Source organism: Cupressus sempervirens, chromosome 10 (genome assembly GCF_028749045.1).
Source record: "Cupressus sempervirens isolate cs-2001-9-10 chromosome 10, ASM2874904v1, whole genome shotgun sequence".
Classification (NCBI taxonomy): domain Eukaryota; kingdom Viridiplantae; phylum Streptophyta; class Pinopsida; order Cupressales; family Cupressaceae; genus Cupressus; species Cupressus sempervirens.
In genome coordinates this window covers 569444545-569467871 of record NC_143127.1, presented here as the reverse complement: position 1 = coordinate 569467871, position 23327 = coordinate 569444545, and the positions used below count along the sequence as shown (strand labels likewise).

The 23327-nt window shown below is 34.7% G+C and overlaps 1 protein-coding gene across 2 annotated transcripts in view; it reads right to left on the bottom strand.

Moving 5' to 3' along the window:
- The window catches only part of LOC149535156 (RNA-binding (RRM/RBD/RNP motifs) family protein), a 55963-nt gene that overhangs the window by 19657 nt on the left and 12979 nt on the right, over window positions 1-23327 (bottom strand). For both annotated transcript variants that reach the window (XM_089803996.1, XM_089803997.1), the window contains exons 5-8: window positions 3235-3300; window positions 3112-3147; window positions 2883-2968; window positions 2751-2796 (exon numbers count right to left, since the gene is read on the bottom strand). In XM_089803996.1, coding sequence (XP_089660122.1) covers window positions 2751-2796; window positions 2883-2968; window positions 3112-3147; window positions 3235-3300 — 234 coding nt within the window. The remainder of the gene's footprint in view (window positions 1-2750; window positions 2797-2882; window positions 2969-3111; window positions 3148-3234; window positions 3301-23327) is intronic.

Here is a 23327-nt window from a genome sequence, read left to right as displayed (position 1 = left end):
ACAAATAACCAAGTATCTATAATATATACTTATTTATCTATTTAATTTATGCTTGCTTAGCTGTAATCAAGTTTATCTGCCTAAAGAGAATGAATGGCTTGGTCTTAGGACTGCAGAATTGAGCCAGACCCTTGCTGATGAATTATTTTGCAGATGTTGCAAAAATCCTCATTTATCATGGGCGAGCAATTCTTAATTACAAATATCTAGGCGGGGTTGAAGATGGGGACATTCCTCAGATGACATGCTCAGAAAGAATTCTATGATTTGGACTACGATCCAAATAGGTGCTTCATTAATTAAAAGCAGGCTTTTTTTATGACCACTGAGGGCAATAATGCTCTATTTGGGTTAGATATTTGAGTGCAACAAATTTCAGGTGCTCTACAATTGTTGGTAGGTCAATAAAGTTGCCCCAGGGCAGGATCTTTTGTAGATCAAAAACCTTCGGTCTCCATCCTCTCTACTTGTCCATGTTGCTCTTTGGAAGAGCCATCTGATTTATTAGTGCATTAGCACTAAATGTTCTCATTTTGCGTCTCTTGGATATCAATTTATACAATTTCAAAAGAGTAGGAATCATCTGCCCTTGGTGGAAGAATATTTGGAATAAACTTAGGCGGCCAAAGTGCAACATGTTCATTTAGCTTTTATTCCAAAAAAAAATGCCCGACTTGGGAGGATATAGGTAAAAAGAAACCCAAGGGCCTTCTATCTGTGTCCTTTATAACAGAAATAGGGAATTCACTGGAGATTTTATTAATCACCTATATTTTCCAGTGCCCCTTTGCTATTGAAGTTTGGAGGTTTGGAACAAATCAAGAGTTTTAGCTTCTTCTCTCCCTGAATTGTGGGAAAGCCTGGCTCTCCCTTCTGTTTCTGCATCATTCTGGGTGCCTGCCTAAGATACTGCCCCTTATTCATTGGCAAACACAAGATTATTTTCAGAGTTGCTCAAGTCTTGTGCTGCAGGTACAGAATAGAATAAAAAGCACGATTAAAGAAACTACCGAAGCCAAATACTCTATCAAGACACCTTTACCTCTATTGGATGGTAAGGTTGCCCAAATCTTAGATTTTGGTCCTCCTGAGTCCCTTCCCAAGGTCATGCCTTGGTGTGCACTCCTCTAGGAAATTGAACAGGTCACTTTTTCTGAAGATGGTGCAAGGAAATTTAACACAGATGGATCAGCCTGTCCAAGTCCTGTCCAGCAAGGATTGGAGGAATTGGTCACAATTACCAGGGCTCTAATGAATTCCACTTCTCTTCTATTGTGGGGATGGAATTCCAATAATTTTACAGAGGCTTGGATAATTCTAATGTTTGTGGAAAAGACTGGTGAGCTAGGTTCGCCAAAGACTGTCCATGAAATGGATTCTTCAATTTTGGTCTCTTTGCTGCATAAAAGAATTTGAAAACTTCATGCCAGCTTGCTCAAGTGGTTAGGCAAATTCTTCTGGTTTACTGTTTCTTCCATTTTTCAGATCATTTCTTTTGGTTCACATTCCTAGAGGATGGAACAAGGTGGCTGAAGTGCCCACTAGAATATTGCTGACTGAAATAGGCTAGATCACCACAATATCCATTGTGTGTACTTCAATTATCAACAAGTTCAAAATGATCAAATGAATTGGCAACTGGAGGCTATACACAAGGAAATATTGTATTGGAAGTAAACTACTATTTTGGTATTGCAAATATGCTCAGAATATTTCCCATATTTGTTGAGTTGTGATGGCTATCGCCATTTGGAATCTACCTAAAATGTAACTAGTTTTCTTAATTTATTATATTTTATTCCATTTCCCCCAAAATATATATTCATTAACATATTTTTTTTATTCGTATATATATATATATATATATATATATATATATATATATATATATATATATATATATATATATATATATATATATGTGTGAATAGATAATACCATTTAGATATATATAATAGATAATACTATATTAAAAATATTTAATACACGAAAATATAATACTATATTGTAAACATTTATAATGTTATTTTCTGTTCATATATATATGTACATATATATAGATATAGATATATATACATACATATGTACATATATATAGATATATATACATACATATGTACATATATATAGATATATATATATATATATACATATGTACATATATATATATATATATATATATATACATATGTACATATATATATATATATATATATATATATACATATGTACATATATATATATATATATATATATATACATATGTACATATATATATATATATATATATATATATATATATATATATATATATATATATATATTTGTGTGTGAGTGTGGGTGTGATTATAATGTTTTCATTTGGAGACACCCAGGTCCAAAAAAATGCCCTGAAAGCATATATCACAATACCAAATTTGGATAAACTTAGGGAAAACAGATGCTTATCCTTGCTCTATGGGGCTTGAAACTTTGCTTCTTTGCTGCTTCATGTGTCTGAAAATTTTAGGCCTGCCATCATTAATTTCCATTCAGTGATACAACCTTGGCTGGGAAGAAACGTTGTTGTTTTGATTAGTCTGCGTGCTTTGTTTAATTTTGTACATTGATGTTAAGTGATTAAATTCATTGTTGTTGTAATATGTACTGCAGTAGTCAGCAATATGCCTTTGTGAGACATATTGGTGTTTTATTGATGTCTACTTATAAGTAAAAAAATCAGCATTTAAAATACAAGACAAGAATTTCACCTTGGGCAGGTATAAATCTTCAATCTTTCCATATTCTTCAAAATACCTGAATGAGAATTAAAATCAACTGAAATTATAAAACTAGCAAAATCTAAACAGATAATGTGTGAAATATAAATCAAACAAACTTACTTTTGAAACATCTCCTCTGTAACAGAGGGTGGAATTCTTGCAACAAATATGCGTGTGATCTTCTTGGAGGCATTTTTCCCTTCACCCTACAAAATACTTTGTCTAATAAGAAGACCAACTCATCATTTCATATATTACCAAAAGGCCATCATCCCCACCTTATACCAAGGATAACAGAAATTGGCATCATTATAGCAACTTAGATTTCTAATATAAACAGCTACAATACCTGTGTTACCTTCTTGGAAGGATGTGTCATTTCCTCCTGCAAAAAATCACATTAATAAGAGAAACTGAGATCAGCACGTCAGCTTCAACAAAGTTGTCATGCTTATATCAGACCTTACAATACCTTAGGAGTTGCCACTTTTACTTCCAGTGTCCGGTTATTGAGAACATGATCGCTATCAAGTGCTTTCTGTCAATTAACATCAATCAAAGAGTAAATTCAATGGATTGAGAAATGTATTAATATTAAGCAACAAAGCTATTATGTAATTTATTACTCTCAAACTTCTATAGTTTCTTCCAAAATGGTAGTACAATGCAATGATGAAAACAAACAAAAACTACACCATATATTACAGAGTGAGTACTCTTCCGCAAAGATCCAAACTAAAGTTCAAATATTCAGATAAAAATTGAACATATTAAACTTTTGACAGAGCAAAAGTTATTAGTATCCAAATCTTTTCAGCAACTGCCATCGACTAAGAACATTTTTAACAATTAAATATCAATAAAAAAGAAAATTATTTTTTATTGCTATTTTATGCTTGATTGACATTAAGAAAATTCAAATGGGATGAGCTCAAGAAAAAAATCGTCAATGCTTTCATATTGGACATTTGTGTTCAAGTGCCTGATATACATGTTATTAATGTGTACTAATGTTGTGTATAAACAAGTCAAGCTACTACATCGAATTCTTGGAGTGGCATATCCCAACCAATGAGGCAGAGCAAGTCTTGGATAGAAGTGATGACAAACTTATGCCTCAGCTGTCACATATACAACTAAGGACTTGCACTTAATTTAAAAAACCTCATATGGGAAAATTACCAATCAAATATATATATAGATAGATGGAGAGAGAGAGAGCTTCCTTGTCATTTTGTTTTATAATTCCTGGCATCAAATCAATATCTATGATCCACCAACCTTCTAGGATGGTGGGAGGGTACATTTCTAAGATGAGTTTTCTTGGACCCATTTTTTAGGGCTTACAAATAGGGAATATTTTTTAAGATAAGACTTCTAAGATGAGTTATCTTGATCCTATTTTTTGGGGGGTTAAAATAGTAAAGATTATAGCTGCAATAAAGATCTTTACTTCTGATATTGCTAGAGAAGAGGTTTATCATGATATTTCTGTATAATCAACTGAGCACAATATGGCATTCAAAGTGTGCCAGGTGTCTCATCCTAACTATCTGACATTTTATTATATGAAGAGACATGCAACATGCAAGATCTTTATAGCTGCAATAAAGATCTTTGCTTCTAATATTGCTCGAGAAGAGATTTATGATGATATTTCAGTATAATCAAGTGAGCAAAATGTGGCATTCAAAATGTGCTAGGTGTCTCATCCTAACTATCTGACATTTTATTATATGAAGAGACATGCAACATGTGAAGAGACTTGCATTTGGAAAATGAAGAGACTTTCTGTTATGATATAAAGAGTTTCTCAGTTCTATATATATATATGATTGCTTCATGTGATAAGTAGTATATTCAGTTGAAAGCATTGTACCTGAACTTCTTTTAAAGAGATTTTTTTGTAATGTGACTGGGTTTTTCCCCTATGTTGGAGGATTTTCCCAGGATAAATTGTTATTTCTCTGTCTTAATATTCTTCATTTTGGTTGTTGTCGTTTATCGCTATTTCTTGACAAAACATTAACTTGGCATCAAAGCAAGGTTAGATAACAACAAATAAGGGAGTTTTTCTTGTCCTCTAGTTCATGTATCTATTGCAGATTGCATAATTTTTTTGTAAGTAATCTGTAAGTGTTGAAGTGAATAGTTGTGAGATAGATCCTTTTACCTAAATTTGTCTACTCAAGGTTCACAGTATATGTTAGTGCCTTGCTTTTCCATGAAAGAAGTCATTTTATCTTTGGCTCATTTGTTCCAGTCCTCTATTTCTGTTATTTGAATTCAGTTGCGGACTTTCTATTAAATTCAATGGCTTTATATCTCCTCATCATTATTGACTTCGAATGTCTCAGTCAAATTTCTCATCTTTGTGCAATCCTAAAACATCACCGTCAAAACTCTACATAGGTTTTGTAACATGTCAGCAATTTTTTGTGACCGTCAATGCATATTTCTTCATGTTTATATTGACGCAGTTTCAGTTTTCTTGTCCGCCAACGAATGGCCTGTGTGCCTTTAGTGGATGGCTTTTGTGGCTTTTGATATTCTCTCTTTATTATTTATGTCTATCCTTGTCATCGTCGAGTATATTGATGATTCATTATAATATTTATGTGCTGATGTTTATTCTCATTCTTGAATGATATCTCACTATACCACATACATATCTCAACAATATATTTGGCCGCAACAAGATAATCTATCTAGGCTCACACATGAACTTACTAAGACTGTTAACAGCATAAGATAAATCAAGCCTAGAATTGATTAGATACATTAATAATTTAATTAATTGGATATACATAGTGGGATCAACTAAATCTGGTTGCAATCTCATCATGTAACTTTTTCAGATTTGCTTCCACAAGAGTTGACATAAACTTGCAATCTAACATACCAAATCTTTATAAAAATGTGAGTAGCATCTTTCCCTTGACACAAGATAATCACATTTGGTCTTTGGCACACTTCTAATCCAAGGAAGTAGTGCATGAGACCTAGATCTTTCATCTCAAATTCAGAGGTTACTCTTTCTCACATTTAGCAATGAGATCATCCTCTCCAGTGAAAAACAGATCGTCAACGTAAAGAACTAGAATTAATGTTTTATCATCAATTCCCATGAGATAGAGATTTGGATCTGCATCATTTTTAGAATGCCCAAGATAAATAAATAATGATCAACTCCTTCATACCATGCACATGGAGCTTTCTTAAGGCCATACAACGCTTTTCAATTGGTAAACATTTGATTACTTTTATGAATCGCAAAACCCTTGAGCTGCTCAATAAATACCTCTTCTTAAATTACACCATTCAAGAATGTTATCTTTACATACATTTGATGCAATTTTCATCCTTTAATTACTGCAATAGCAATGATAGTTCTGATAGAAATGTATCAAGCTGGAAGAGTGATTGTCTCCTCATAATTCTACCTTCCTTATGAGAAAACCCTCCAGCTACAAATCTAGCTTTATACTTTTCAACACATCCATCAACTATATGTTTAATTTTGAACAGCCACTTAGAAGAAACAAGTTTACCTTTAGGTCGAGGAATAATATGTCAAATGTCATTCTCGATAATTGATTGATACTATTCCATCATGGCATCTCTTCATACTTGTTGTTCAAAAACCTCCTCAAAAATTGAAGGCTGGGATTCGATAATATGACTCATTAAAGCAACATATCCAGCAAACTTAAGGTCTGAAAGTGCCACGAGGGGCTGCATATTTTCAACCCTCTTTACATAGTATGTCTGGCCCACAAAGGTCTCTTCTTGTCAACTGAAACATTACTTGGTCCAATGATGAATTCTATAGGAACAAAAAGATCAACAAGATGATCTAATTTAGAAGTCCCCCTCTGAATCTCACAAGGGGAATCAAGGACAGCAATTTCCATATCTTGAGTAGTTTCATGATCTTTTCTATCAATTTTCATAGTAGTCCCTTAGGTCTTTTACAAGCTACATTTTCAAATGAAATATCTTTGGTGATTCCAATCTACTTTTTGACCCCATCTATAGAACCTGTATGGTTTTGAAGATTCATTGTAACCAACCAAATACGCCCTTCTTGCTTGAAGATTCTATCTTGGACCTTTTATCTTTAGGTACATGAATGTAAACTAGACACCCTAAAATTCTCAGATAACTAACTTCTGATTTAGTACCAGTGAATGCCACTCCAGGAGTCATATTATCTAAAATTTGATGTGGACTACAATTCTGAACATACACAGTTGTCGTACAAGCTTATGCCCAAAGAAAGATTTGAAGGCCTTGATCATGGATCTTGCCTTTTGTTGCCTCAACAATTCACCTGTTCTTTCTTTCTGCAACTCCCTTTTGATGTGGATTATAAGGGACACAAAACTCCCTCTTATTCACAAGTTCAACACACAAAAATTGAAAGACTCCAGATGTGTATTCACCCCCATTATCAGACCTTAATACTTTGATCCTCTTATTAGACAAATTCTCTATTTGATCTTTTAATTCTTTAAATCTAGACTCCAATTCATTAGACTCGCTATGTTTCAGAAAATAAATCAAGAACTTTAGTGAGAAATCGTCAATAAAAGTAACATGGTACCTAAAACTACTTAATGAAGCAATATGCATAGGTCTACTGCTACATAAGTCAGAATGAATCAGCTCTAAAATATATTTTTCTCTGCTTTCACTATTGTGAAAAGAACTTATAATGTTCTTACCTAGAACACAACCTTTAATGACATCATCATGTTCTTGACCAAGCTTTGGAAGACCAATGGCCATCTTCTCCATGGAGGGACAAATTTTCAAAATTAGATGACAGGGTCTTTTATACCACAGTTCAATAGTACTCATGGAATCATGTGCTAACACTTCAATAGGGTGCCTTGAAAGTCTATATAGACTCACATGATGAACATCGATTTCACAAGTTGTTAATGATAATGTTCCACTTACATGCAAGAACTTTGCCTTCAAGAAATGCAACTTGGTAATAGAAATTAGACTTATCTTGATTCTAGAAACAAACAACACATCACTCAAATGGAGAGGAGTTCTTGAATCTAAATGAGGAGATGCAGTTTCAACACCTTTCACAGAATAAAAAAGCATCATCACCAATAATAACTTCTAAATGAGTATCCTATTCTATCAAATTAGAGAGATGCTCACGGCACCCTAAAATATAGCAAGATGCTACACTGTCAATTAGTCAAGTATCACTATTAGTAGGAACATTACTTAAAAGTTTAAAGAGAGAAATAAATAAGAAACTCTCACAGTATTCATTTTATTCTCTACAGAGAGAAGCATTTTCAACATTTGTAATAGCAACTTAATGCTTGGGTCTTGTTAAAAACTCTCCCAACAACGTGACGATCTTGTCACATCTAAAACACTGAATACTAGATAGATCCTTCTTCTTAGCTTCAAGGGCTGAATCAAGAATCCTATCTTTGTACCTTCTGAAAATTCCTTTTCATGTCCTTTCCTTTCAGAGGCATGGTCAGCTAGAACATGATCTTCTTTATGGTGAGATTTTCACCCATTTCCTCTCACCTCCAATCGATATTCCTCTTGAATACAATCAACTCTAAAACAATAAAACAATCTCCTCTAGCCATTTATTTATTAAGGAGTTGATGTCTCAAGGCTAGAGCTCTGCTAGTGTGGTTCAATTCATACAAACTTTGAAGACTCTCAAGCATCTCCTTCCCTACATTCGAGTTTGATATAACAAGTACCCGATGATATTTTTCTAGCCATGATATTTTTCATTTTGCATTGTGCTTTCTCAATGTCATCAAAATGTCCATCTACATCAGACTTCTCGTAGTTGAGAAGATCGTTCTCTTCAAGCGCAATTAGGACCCTGAATTTCCATACCTATCTTCAACTTTGAGTCCATTCATCATTTTTGGTAGCTGAAATAAACAAGCTAGAAGCCACGCAAAGAATATTTCAAAGCTAAGAGTTCATGTTCTAGATCTTTTTCTTTAGACCCACTTTGATAGCATGTTAAATTTTGAGCCAAAAGACTATAAATGCAATATGTTGAAACTCAAAATCACAAAAAAACAAATTGCACAATTTATCTTGGGAAAACCTTTTGCTTCAAGGTGAAAAACCCAGCCACACAACAATAATCCTTTATTACAGCGAAAAAATTCCAAATACAATGTTCTCAAGCTTAATTAGAGGATAATCTAACCAGCTATCCAGAAAATGTTTTTTGACAATTTGGATAAACACCTACTAAGCATTTACAAAAACATACTAGACTTATATGTATCTCACAGATACTAAAAACAAAGAATTGATTTGTACACTGAAGAAATAAACATGCCCAGAACACACCAAATAATTGTCTAGCATACACAGCACTAATTATAGAAGATATGATATCAATCTTTTGTCACATAAATCACTAACTTTCTCATCCACTAAAGTGTCCCACAGTTCTACCAAATAATCACAATACACGGTGTCATCGATCAATGCTTGACATCTCGGCAAAAGCCTATAACCAAGTCACACAATGAGTAGCACTCTTTACACTTCATTGAACAGACAACAATTATGATGCTATGTCACTTTGAGTCCTCGTGAGACACAAAGGATGTGTATAACACATGCACTTGTCATTAAGAATGAATCACAATCACTAGCTCAATCGACTCTTGATTTGTAGAAAGGATAGGCCACAACAATATCTAAAGATAATAGAAAGTCATCGTTAATGCAAACGATAACTCTAGTAGAGGTCAAGGCTAGGCTAAACTTGCACCCTGTCTTCATTAAACCCGGGCAACAACGTTTATGAAGAGTCAATTCAACCTCAAGGACTTCATAGACTAAAGAACGACGATCAAGGTAAGAAGATGATGACTGGTGAAGATAAGTAATCTGACAACTATAAACAGCCGCTTCAAGGCATACTCACAATGCAATAGCTATCTACTGAAGTATGGTAAAGGCAAATAGTGAAAAACTTATCAGCATAAACAAATAATGAAATTGCTGCAAGGCATAGCATATGAAGGAATGGCTCAACATAGTCGAACTAAGAAAGCTTGTGACAAGGTAACCATCAACAAGAAGTTCGCATAACCATCACATGTATAATGATGCTCCCTGTAGCTACAAAACATTAATAGAAATGACTTTTCAAATCAATCATTAATAAATATAGATCACTCGAGCCAAACAATGAAACCCTGCAAATATCAACATACTCAGCTAGTATATATGCAACCTTGCAAAGTGCAAAGCCAATATGAAACACCCACTCACACAACAACAAATAAGGTCAATAGAGAAAAAATAAATTTTCACAAGACAATGAAATAATAATAATAAAATTTGCTGGAGCAGGGGACAGCTAGCTACATACATACATATATATAGGGGGGACGGGTTTCGAGGACATTTTTTTGCTGGAGCAGGAGACAGCTATATATATATATATATAAATTTTCAAATATATTCATCAATTTCACATTCATCACAACAACATAGTTTAAAATTATCAATTTCACTCATCAAGGAATTATTCATCAATGATCATAAAGTATCATCATTGAAACCCTGCACTATGAAACACCCACTCACACAACAACAAACAAGGTCAATAGAGAAGAAATAAATTTTCACAAGACAATGAAATACTAAGAACAGCTATATATATATATATATATATATATATATATAACATTCCCGGACAGGGGGACGGGTTTCGAGGACATATATATATATATATATTTTTTTTTTTATTTTTTTTTTTTTTTCAAATATATTCATCAATTTCACATTCATCACAACAACATAGTTTAAAATTATCAATTTCATTCATCAAGGAATTATTCATCAATGATCATAAAGTATAGCGCATCTAATCAAAAATAGCATCATTTTCAATCATCATCTAAGTATACCAATAGTAAGTCATCAAATTAGAGAATGAAAAGCATCATAAATTCATATCACAAGGCTGCAATTTTCAACTTTCAACGGAATGAAAACATTGAAATGTTAAAGACTTAAATTTTTAAAGTATCAACTATAGTCTATCAGTGATCATATAATCATTCCATCAATGTGGCAAGATTCAACAATCAATGGTCATATAATGTCAAGACAAAACACTCCAAGTCTGAAACATCATAGTCAAAATGAAAACAAATATACTATGACAGCTGCCCCTAATCATCCATATCAAAGTCACTATCACTGTCACCCTAACCCTCAAGGGATGCATCATCCAACAGAATGTCAAGCAATCCCTTCAAGCGGCATTCACCTGCAGCTTGCAGCCTGCGGTCAATATCCAGCCTCCACTACATTCACTTGCAGGCTACGATCAATGTGTCCAAAGCTGTGTTCAAAACAAGCATTCATGCGCGGGTAGAACAATGAACACTGAAAACTTTGTTATAACTTTCATTTTATAATTTATTTTATAACATTTATGACTTCCAAGTGTGGGCCCGTAGATGGCTAAAAAAACAGAATTTTAATGCTTAATATTTTTTTGAACAGGAAACTGTTTTGCAGTCCCTAGGACGCTTAGGAAATGGCAACGCAATCCCTAGGGCAGTCAACAAGTTTTCTGAAGTTTTGGGGATGTGTTTCCCATTTTCCTCTCTGGTAGGGGACGGCTAGGAAACGTCTTCCCCGTCCCCAAAACCATCCCCGTTTCCAGAACTTGGGGCTTAGGTCCGAAAACACGTACCCGAGTAACATAGATTGTTTCCAAGTTCTTGCTACGGATTCCAAATTGTTTGCATAACCGGGGACAGCTTGGAACATTTTCGGTTGTCCCAAGTCCCCTACACAGTTTCCATTTCCGGTTCTTGAGCATTTAGGGTGGAAACAAATTTGTGGGTAGCACTAATATATATCTCATCCCTAATAAAATCAAGATATAAGATTCTATAAACCAATATTTTCTTCATAGATAATCCACAACATACCAATTTGTTGTTTTTAATATATTTATCTCTTTCAAATAATGAGTATCAATATATTTTATAATCTCTAGTTCTTTCATCAACATAAGAATTTGTCTATAACAACAACCCAAGATCTAGAGGCCAATGAATAGCACAAAAGCAAGAGAGAACAAGATAGACAAGAACAAACTGTATTTTCATCAAGATGCAAAAACTAAACTAAGTACAATGTACAAGTGCCTACTTATATAGGCAAGGCAATAAGTGAATATGACAACCAGAGATAGCTTAACACCCACACAAGGTGGAAACAAATGTCCACCAAAGGCAAATCATCCTCCACAAAATGCAATAACTGAACTAAGTACAAGAACAAATTGTATTCTCCCCCAAATGCAATATGTAAACTAAGCACAATGTACAAATGCCTACTTATGTAAGCAAAGCAATAAGTGAAGATGGTAACCAGGAGATAGCTTATTGCCCACACAAAGTGGAATCACATGTCCACCAAAGGTAGACATGTGAAGATGGTGACCAAGAGATAGTGTATCACCCACACAAGGTGGAATCACATGTCCACCAAAGGTAGACATGTGAAGATGGTAAACAAGAGATAGTGTATCGCCCGCACAAGGTGGAATCACATGTCCGCCAAAGGTAGACATGTGATCCCACCTTGTGTGGACAATAAGCTATCTCCTAGTTACCATTGTGTAATGAACTATGTGCAAACATGTGAAGGATGCTAAAGTGCTAAGTATGCTAAAGGTGGAGAAAACAGAATAAAGTGGAATGTGATTACTATTATCGCCACCTAAAATAGAATTTCCCCAAGTGTCATAGTGGAAAACTACTATGTTATGCAATATCCAAAGTAAACATAAGTAAAGTGTAATTAGGTTAATAATTAATTACACCAAAACCCCCACCCCCCTTAAGTGCTACTTAAGGAATATAGATTAAAGTTAACAATGCAAGATAGAGGTACCCATGTACAAATGCAAATGCAATCTCTCAAAAGTAGAGAAATGGAAAATTTTAAAAAACTCAGTGGGGCAGAACGGCCCCCAAAAGGGAGATAAATACATAAAAGTAATCTCAAGAAGAATGAGAGAGACAAAACCCCGTGAGTGGAAAACAACCCCCACAAGAGTGGAAAAGTCAATTACCCCAACCAAACGAAATATGCTGCACTAGCAAGAGAACTAGCAACTGCTATACTTGCTCTCAATGAAGGGTTTGGTGAAGATGCATGCAACATTCTATTCTATTGACAATATCTCAAATCAATCATCTATTGCTATATCAGCTCCATCATATAGTACATGTAGGCCTCAATTTGGTTGGTCTATCAATAGTAAACTAGGCGTTGCGAGAATTGTAAAGCACTTTGATTGTCACAATGAAGGATTGTAGGTCGTGTAATGGTTAAACCAAACTTTGTAAGAATATGTTGAAGCCAAATAGTGTCAATGACTACATTAACAACCCCTTGATACTATGCCTCAATTGAAGAGAGAGCAATAGCATGTTTCTTATTATTCTTCTAACAAATGGGACCCAAACCAAGATGAAAGTTGTAACTGAAGTGGACTTGCAATTGTCAAGACCATCAACCCAACCTAAGTTTGTATAACCAACCAAATTTAGCTCAATTCATGTTGCATAGTGGTTCCCATAAGTATATGTATCTGGTATATAATGCAAGATGTGTTTGGTTGCCTCCTAATGAAACTCATGTGGTTCTTGCATGAAGCAAGAAACCATGCCAACTAAAAAGGATATGTCAAAAGCATTTATGAGTCAAGTAGATGAGGTTGCCAACATTGTTAATACAATGTGGCATCAACAAGTGGTGTGGAGCACTTAGCCTCAAGCTTGACTCATGAAAGCAAGGGAATTGATGCACGCTTGTAAGTAGTCAAGTGGAACCGAACAAGTAGGTCAAGAGAATACTAGGTTGAGCAAGTGTAATCCCAGAAGAAGATTAGGTGATCTTCTTCCTGAGAAAGTAGTGCAAAAGGCACAAGTCAACCATGGCAAATTTGTCCTATAAAGAAGATTTGACTCTAGCAACAATGGCTGATGTGCTCCATATTAATATCTAGCCATCTACATAGAGCACATGTATCAAATGTCAATTATCTTGTTGTAAAATGTACGCATTTGTATCTGAATAACACCTAGTAAGCTTGCTAAGAGAATAAAGGAATCCATCTTGGCATACAATGCCTTCAAACATATTTGAGGTTGTAGAAGACTTCCTCAATATGTAAACCAAAGAAGTATCATGTATGAATCCTTATGGCTACTCCATGTAAGTCACCTCGTAAAGATTGCAATGTACAAATACACTCTTAATATCACTCTGAGGTACAACCTATCCATGAGCTCCAACTAAGGTAAGTCAAACAAATGGAATTCATCTTAGCTACGATTGCAAAGGTCTTAGTATAGAGGACTTCTAGAACTTGAGAGAAATCTTTTGCCACAAGCCAATATTTGTACTTATCCACACATATGTTGCAAACTTAGTCTTATAGATCCACTTACATCGAACCATCTTTCCTCCCTTGGGAAGAAGGACCCAATCCCATGTGTGATTCCTCATTAGGAAATTGTAGTTTTCCTCCATGGTTGAGTTCCATTCAGGAACTCCCCAAGCTTTGTAAAAATGATTGCTGACCAAAACTTGTAGCAATGTATGTGGAAGATATTGATGTTTTGACCTTGTCCTTTGAGTACCAATAGATTCCCCATTCGATATATTGCTGACTCAATTGTTTGTCGAGCCCAACAAGGTCTTGTAAAAGAAGATGGAGAATCTTCAACTGCAAGTGGACCCTAAGAAGGTGTAGTTCTACAAGTCAGGGTGGAGGTAGAATATCTAAGTTGATAACATCACTTTGCACTATGAAGGAAGAGGAGTAGAGGCCAAGCAAAGAGAGCTTTCCTCAAAGTAAACATTGCTCTCAATAAATACCCAATGTGTCTCTAGATCCATAAGCCTATATCCCTTAACACCTTCAAGATATCCAACAAATATACAAGGCTTACTCTAAGGTTCCAATGCCTTGTGTTTCCATGGAGGCATGTGTGCAAGCTAGACAACCAAAAACTTTGCAATGTCTCACAATTAGTTTTCTACCACACCAAGCCTCAAAAGAAGCGATACCTTCCAAAGCCTTTTGGGAAACCTAAGTTTAGATGTGTATGGCACAATTGATAGCTTCTATCCAAAAAGTTGGACCAAGAGACTTGGCACAAATCATGTAGCTAGCCATCTCCTTAACAGCTCTATTCTTCTTCTTTTTTTTGCAACCCCATATTGTTGTGGATTGTAGACAACCGAGTGTTGAAGATCAATCCCCTCAAGTGTACAAAAGCCCTCAAGTCTTGTGTTTACATATTCCCTTCCACTATCTAAGCATAGAAACTTGACTTGCTTCCCTAACTGCTTCTGAACATGAGCCTTGAAGGCTAGATCTTGTCAAACACTTCACTCTTGTGACAAATAAAGTAGACTTGTGTGAAGCAGTACTAGTCATCAACGATAGCTTGGACACAGTGAGTCTTGCTAAACAATGGCATTATAAAGGATCCTACTACATCAATGTGAACCAATTAAAGAACTTTTAGAGCTCTCCACAACTTCCCTTGTCGAACTCCTCTTTTGGGTGCTCTCCCATGGAACATCCTAAACATGCATTGAAAATTTGATTGGAGGTAGACCTATGACCATATTCTTGAAGCCAAGCTACTAAAGATAGTGGTAATTGAGATGTCCAAACCGCTCATGCCATAGCTTACTTTTTGAATTTGAATAAGTGAGCAAGGATGTAGAAAGAGATTAATGAGTAAAGCCTTGTGTTGTGATTGGCTTGTCCCATTGCAACCAAAGCATCATGCTTAAGTTCTGTTACCACAAGTGAATAAGGTAGAAACTCAACTTTCTTTCCATCTCCATTGTGAGTGATTTGGTAAACTAAATGTAAATTCGTGCTCAAGTTAGGAACATAGAGAAAATTCTCAAATGTTCCATCATCCATGGAAACCAAACCTTTGCCTTCAACTTCCACTTGAGTATTGTCTTTTATAAAGATGTGAGGTATTACCATAGATGGCTCCAATGAAGAAAACTCATCCTTTGTAGAACCTATATGATGAATGGCACTCTAGTCAAGTAACCATTCTTGTGAAGAACTTGCAATTGTCACAAATTCTTGTCTTTTTCTTTTTGTTTGTGAGGGAGTGAAAGGAGTGGAATCATTCTTGTTGTGGGCAAATGGCAAATTGATGTTGTTATTATAGATGATGTTTGTCAACAAAGTAGCTTTTCTAGAGCGGCAATGATGCTCATCATGACTGAATCTCTTGCAATATAAACAAGTTGTTCTCATCTTAGTTGAGTTTCACATCTTGTTGTGTGAAGATAAAGAATTGCCTTATTGTGGAGATGAGGATCATGCTCTCTCGTTGTGACTTTGGCTTACAATTCTTCTACTTCTTGTGAGAACCCTTGCCATGACCCATGATTCCCATGATTATCCACCAAGGATTTGGACTTTGAAGACCTCTACTCATCAATTTTGATTGCTATAACATCAACATCTCTACAAAAGAGCCAAATGAATGTGTAGTGTAGGCACTTCCATTGTCAGCGAATGTGTTTGAAAACCTTAAACAAAAGTTGTCTATTTTGAAGGAAGCTTGTTCAACAAAAGACAAATAGTGCATCCTTCTCAATACCACAATCTTTCAATTATGCTATAAGCTTATTTGCCTTATTGACATAGTCTTGCACTATGTCAAAGTTCTTAGGATCTAAATTGAGAAGTTGACTATCAAGTGTGTGTCCAATAATCTTATCCACTTTACTATACAATTGTTCAAGTTTATCCCATGCTTCCTTGATTGTCTTATACTTTACAATATGAAAGATGAGATCAGGAGACATATATTTTCTAGAAGTACCTAGAGCCATAGAAATTTTAATGAGCTATTCATTTTTCAGATTAGGATCAATTTTAGGGTCTAATAGTTTGCAATTGTTTCGTTATTTAAACCTTTTTCCATTAATTTACAACATACATCATCTTTCCCTATAGCATAATTATGTGGAGTTAAAAGTGGAAATTTAGAAGAACCCATAATGGAAAAATGAAAAGAGCTCACACCAAAGAGAGACACAAAAGACACTCAACCCCCCCCCCAACCCCCCCAAATAATGATTTTGACCCTTATTCTTAGTGTTTACAATTGTCACTTGCCAAACAAGAGCAAAGTGGTCTTCTAATTTTGATGATTACAAATACCTTGATCAAGCACCATTAGACTCAAATCTGTATTGCTAAAGATTCAACTGAAATTGTAACATTACTATGATCAAAAATGGCCAAAAAAGGTCCAAGTTGTGAAAGTGATATTTGTTAATAATTTAGTCCGAAAATAAAAATAAACACTAATAACCAAAAAGAACAATAAGACACATAGAGATAGAAAAATTTATCTTGGGAAAACCCTCCAACTTGAGGGGGAAAAGCAAGCCACGCCAAAAAATATCTATTTTATTAAATAATAATAAAATCAAGTACAATGCTTTCAATTGATAACATACTTATCACACAAAGCAATCATATATATACTGAATTGAAAGGCTCTTCATATCATAACTGAAAGTCTCTACATTTTCCAAATACAAACCTCTTCAAATTTCCAAACGCGTGTCTCTTTGCATGTCGCATGCCTCTTCATATAATAAATTGTCTGATATTTAAGATGAGAGACCTTGCGCACCTTGAATGCCACATCATGCTCACTTGATTACAAGAAAGATACAAATGAATATGCCAAAAATATCATCATAAATCTCTTCTCTAGTAATATCAAAGGTAAAGACCTTTCTCGCAATTATAATCTTCAACAATATTTTTGCCTACAATGGCTACAAACTAATAGCATATTACAAAAGTAGACCAAAAAAATGCGCTTTTCAAAAAAAGTCACCTCAAATGTGGTTATATAAGCCCAAATACCCCATATGTTGTACAATTGAGGGTTGGATTGGTACAATTCCTAAAAGCTGATAATTTTGGTGAATTTGTCCACCAAAATCAAAAAACACCTGCACCACTCTCTTAAGTTTATGAAATTTTACCCCAAAACAAAAATTAAAAAGTTTTGAAAAAGGTCTTGAAATGACCAAGATATCAGGCTTCAAAGTTCAACTACAAATTAAAAAGCGCAATAGTGAGAGGTCTTAAAACTTTCCAAATCTTGCTGACATTAGCGAAACACCAGGTCAAATATACAATCATATGACCACTGCAGTTGATTTGCGAGCTTAAATTTGATGAGCAAATGATCGCCATGGCAAAAAATCACATATGCCACATAGTAAATCTTGAATGGAAGTATGTGCTGACTAAGCAAGCTAACTAGTTGTACAAATAGCTAACTAGGTACACTAACTCAACATGTATGATGATGTGTTTGTTGACTATGCAAACTATGCCATGTTGATGTGGTAGTCAATGTTTTGTTTTATACAATAATTGTGCGCTTAAGTGGCAGATCTGTACAATGACGTGTTTGTTGGTGTGGCCTCTAATCTGGCAGGTTGCTAGGTGTTGATTTGGCAAGTTTGTGTAGGCACTACTAATGACTATTGCATGGCAATGTATGATTCCTCTGCATGCCCTTCCCTTGTCTTGTAGCCTGACGTGTAGCTGAGTTGTCCACATGAAGCTCTACAATGAGGCTTGGAGCTATACGCATGACTACAAACTATGTGAGTTGTGAAGACGATGGTGGCAGTTACCAGCTGAAGGAGCTTGCTAGGAAGAGAGGAGTATGCTAGTTGGCAAGGCGGCGACGCAAAGGCCAACTCAAGGATTAGGAGGCGACAATGTAGAGCCTTGTAGAATTAAACCCTACGAAAACAAGAAGGGAGTTTTGCAAGCCCCTTGTAGTATGTATTTTTATTTTTTATTTTTATTTTTTATCTGTATAAGATCAAAAACTCAAAAAAATACACAAGATCTTTGATAAAATAGAACCAAAATGAAAAATTCTTTCAGAGAAAATAAAAAGACTTGACATTATATTTTTTGCAAAATATTTTTAAAATTATTAACTCGATAAAAAATACCCTCTTGGCGAAATGCAAGATCTCGAGCCTCTAATGTCTGATTTAAGAAAAATGAAACGTGATCTTAACTAAAACTAGCCTCCTAGATGCAATGGCGAGATCAGATCAAGCCTATGAGGCTCTGCAAATGTGCTATGCAAGGAAACTCTCAAGATGCCAATCAAGAATGGATTCCGATCTCTTCCAAAAGACTACTCCAAGATGCTTCTTTAGCTTTGATACAATGTGAGAATTTGCGTATAGCAACAACCCAAGATCTAGAGGTCAAGAAATAGCACAAAAGCAAGAAAGAACAAGATAGACAAGAACAAATTGAATTCTCACCAAGATGCAATAACTAAACTAGGTACAATGTACAAGTGCCTACTTAAATAGACAAAACAATAAGTGAACGTAATAACTAGGAAATAACTTATCACCTGCATAGGGTGGAATCACATGTCCGCCAAAGGTAGATCATCCTCCTTTGTACAATGAAGTATGTGCAACCATGTGGAGGATGATAAAATGATAAGTGAACTAAAAGTGAAGACAACTAATAAAGTGGAATGTCATAGCTACTATCACCACCTAAAGTGGAATTTCTCCTATATTGTGTCCAACCAAATGTGCATCTTCCTAAGTGTCACAAATACAAGCTACTATGTTATACATTATCCTGAGTAAGCTTAAGCAAAGTGTAATTAAGTGAATAATTTATTTAACCAACAATCAGAAATAAAATAATAATAATCAAAGGTTGCAAGGAGACGGGGTTGCTCGGGTTCTTAGGAGATGAATAATTAATTTAACCAACAATCAGAACTAAATAAATAATAATAATCAAAGGTTGCAGGGAAACAAGGGTACTCAAGTACTTCGAAGATAAATACTGGTACTACACCTATTTTTTTAAATAGGTGGAAGGGGTACATTAGATATGTCACTATATATATAGGAAAGAGCCTACAACACAACAGTAAATTGTGAGCCTCACATATGGGAGGTCTTGGGTTCAAATCTACTCAAGCTTAACACATAATAATTATTATTTTTAATTAAAAAAAAAATTTAAAATCGATAATCAAGATTTCGACCCATTATTTATCAATATATTTATTTATTTCTGAAAAAATCTTTAAAATATTATATTGAGTTTTCAAAACAAGAACAGTGATAGATTTGGCTACCAAATTGTATCATTGAAGAATAAATACACAAATTAAAATGCCATACAGTCATTGTATTAGAGTTTCAAATTGATAATTGGTCACATAATAAAATAAGCTTGATAAACAGCAATATGAACGTAAACAAAAAACTGAAACAAAAATTACAAATCCTAGTCAAGGTCCTTATAGCTACGATGCTCTCCACTGAGCACCTAGTAGTCAGTTATATGTCCAGCACCTAGCATGCATCCCAATGGTGTGGTTATGAGTACCCATGCAACTATGTAATAATCTGATCCTTTTGATCACCTCAATCCATGATCCAATTCCTTACTTATTATCTAATCATCGTCCACTGAATGATGGGACTTCCTTCATATATTGTCTATTATGAACAAAGAGTTGTAACGGATGAGATATATGTGTTCTTAAAGTCACCTCGTATCCTTTAACTCTTTTAGCAATTGCTTCCATTAGATAATATCCAAATGGTAGTAACCTAATTGTTGTATGTAACTTATTCCCTCACTAATTATAAATGTCTTATTAACTCTCATTTATCATGCTCCTTAGAATCAATTAGTATTTGTCTTAATGGATAGCGTTTACAAGTTCATAAGTTGTTGCCTCAAGTATGTCTTTTTTTTCTGAATCATGTGGATCCTTTATCCCTGACTTAATACATCATAGCCTTTTCATGTACGTGAGAAGATTGACCCATTGTAAATTAGTCTTACCAACAATATGAACCAGTTATGTGGGATACTGTTCCTAATGTGGCAATATGCTGCTGATGGGAATTATTACAGTTTAATGTCCCATAGATATCAAAAACACTAATTTTATATATATCCTTTCAATATTGCACAGTAATCTTCTTGAGCTCCTTGATTCATAATGTTTGCATGAGTTTGCGTATCCGTCCAATTATTATCAACAGTTTTCAGCATGACTCTATTGACCTTAAAATCAATTAGTATTTGTCTTAATGGATAGCGTTTACAAGTTCATAAGTTGTTGCCTCAAGTATGTCTTTTTTTTCTGAATCATGTGGATCCTTTATCGCTGACTTAATACATCATAGCCTTTTCATGTACGTGAGAAGATTGACCCATTTAAAATTAGTCTTACCAACAATATGAACCGGTTATGTGGGATAGTCTTACCAACAATATGAACCGGTTATGTGGGATACTGTTCCTAATGTGGCAATATGCTGCTGATGGGAATTATTACAGTTTAATGTCCCATAGATATCAAAAACACTAATTTTATATATATCCTTTCAATATTGCACAGCAATCTTCTTGAGCTCCTTGATTCATAATGTTTGCATGAGTTTGCGTATCCGTCCAATTATTATCGACAGTTTTCAGCATGAATTTATTGACCTTCGTTCTTCCCTTAGCCACTTCAAGACAAAGTTATCGCCAATGACAATGAGTAGTCGCTAATTGATATTCACGGTATCACAAATGTTTTTGACCTTTCTCTAGTCTATTTGTTGTCTTTACTGTGATTGCATTGTCTTGATATAATTATTGATCTTAAGCCATGATCAATAATTGAATAATTGTCTTCTTTACCATTAGTCCATTCTTAATGTCCACGTGCACAATTGACAGTTAAGAGGAAATTGCTACTTTTGTGAATGCTACATTTGACCTTTCCATATTCAAGGCTGTTGTTGATATATTCTTTGCTATTATGTTTATCGCTCCAAGTTACCAACTCGCTCAGCAAATAGACTACTTCCCTAGGCACTTAATTTTATTTGTAAGAATCCTCCATGTTCATTGTCAATGTGTCCTACAATGATAATCAATATGACTTACCACAACCATTTTCTTGATATTACCAGCAGTCCTTGCTACCACCATATTGACTTATCATCGATCGATGCGACTTATCATCGATCAATGCCCCATACTTCATGGTTGCTTGTGTTTATAATTGATTGACTTTATATCTGTCTGCAGTCATTATTACAATTTTGTCTCTATAAAGATTTCACAAAATTGATCTGAAAAGGATAGTAATATCACAATTAGGGTTTCAAACGAGGAGCATGACACAAGGTTTCGACCTTTTCTAATGGTAGTTCATTGCTAGTTCTCTTAAAGAACCTAACCGTGATAACTTTTAGTTTGGAGGCATGACCTTGGTACTTGATCCTAAATGAAAGAGGATTAATAAACATGAATACTTCTTTGCCTCTTTGTAAATCTTAGATGGACATATCATAAACTAAACAGACATTGAATATTTGTAACGTTTTTTTCTTAACTAGAAAATGTCTTAGTTTGTTAGTCACCCACTAGATAGTTGGGGATATCTGGGCTTCCCCTGGCTGTCCCAAGAACTGCCAACACACCAAGCATCCCTTCAAAATTTTGTTTCTATTGGAGGCATTTCAGTAAAATAAGGAAAGGGTGGGAACATATCCTACCAGTCTCAAAATCATCCCCTGTAGGGGACAGGGTCGTATTCTGCTCTATATGACAGGAATAGAGGTTCCAGGGCCATGCGAATTCACCAAAGGGTTTTTACAGTGTGTTTTATGGGAACATAAACTAAACTAAACAAACATATAAATAGAATCTGATAGATAACAAAATGTGAACATTAACAACTACCATCTACATATCATTTCTCATCTTGATAATGAATCTGATAGATCACAAAAAGTGAACCAGAACATTCGTGTAAAAATCATTTACAGTTATTTTCTGATAGCCTTTTACTTGCCACCATATGGATTACAAGCAAAGTTAGTTCTTCTCTTGCCATCTACCCTGATGATGAATCATAGAATTCAATCCAATACGTAGGCAACAAAAAATCTAGATGGTCTAATACAAAAGGGAAAAAAATCTTGAAATCATAAGGACTGTAGAAACTTCACAAAATGGATATTAACTCTCACCCATAATTTATCTCTGTTGCACATAACTATATGATTGGTACACCATCAATCAGACAGTATGCATCTTGGCAGATATCAGGTACCAGTGTAGCCAGACAAAATACATCTTAGACACCTAGAGGTACAATACCAGTTAAGCATCCTATACCTTAACTACACCATACTGTCAGGAGAGTGCTCAGTTGTCATAACATTGTGTTTCTGGCATTGAACGTGATGCTTATTACTTTTAAAAGAGTGACCATTAGTAAAAATCTTGCAAAGTTTTTCAAAAAAATTGTACGTGTCATTACACTGACTGAATATCATTTATTACCTACCGTCAACTTATGTTGCATATAAACATATGATCAGTAAAACATCAGTCAGCACTGC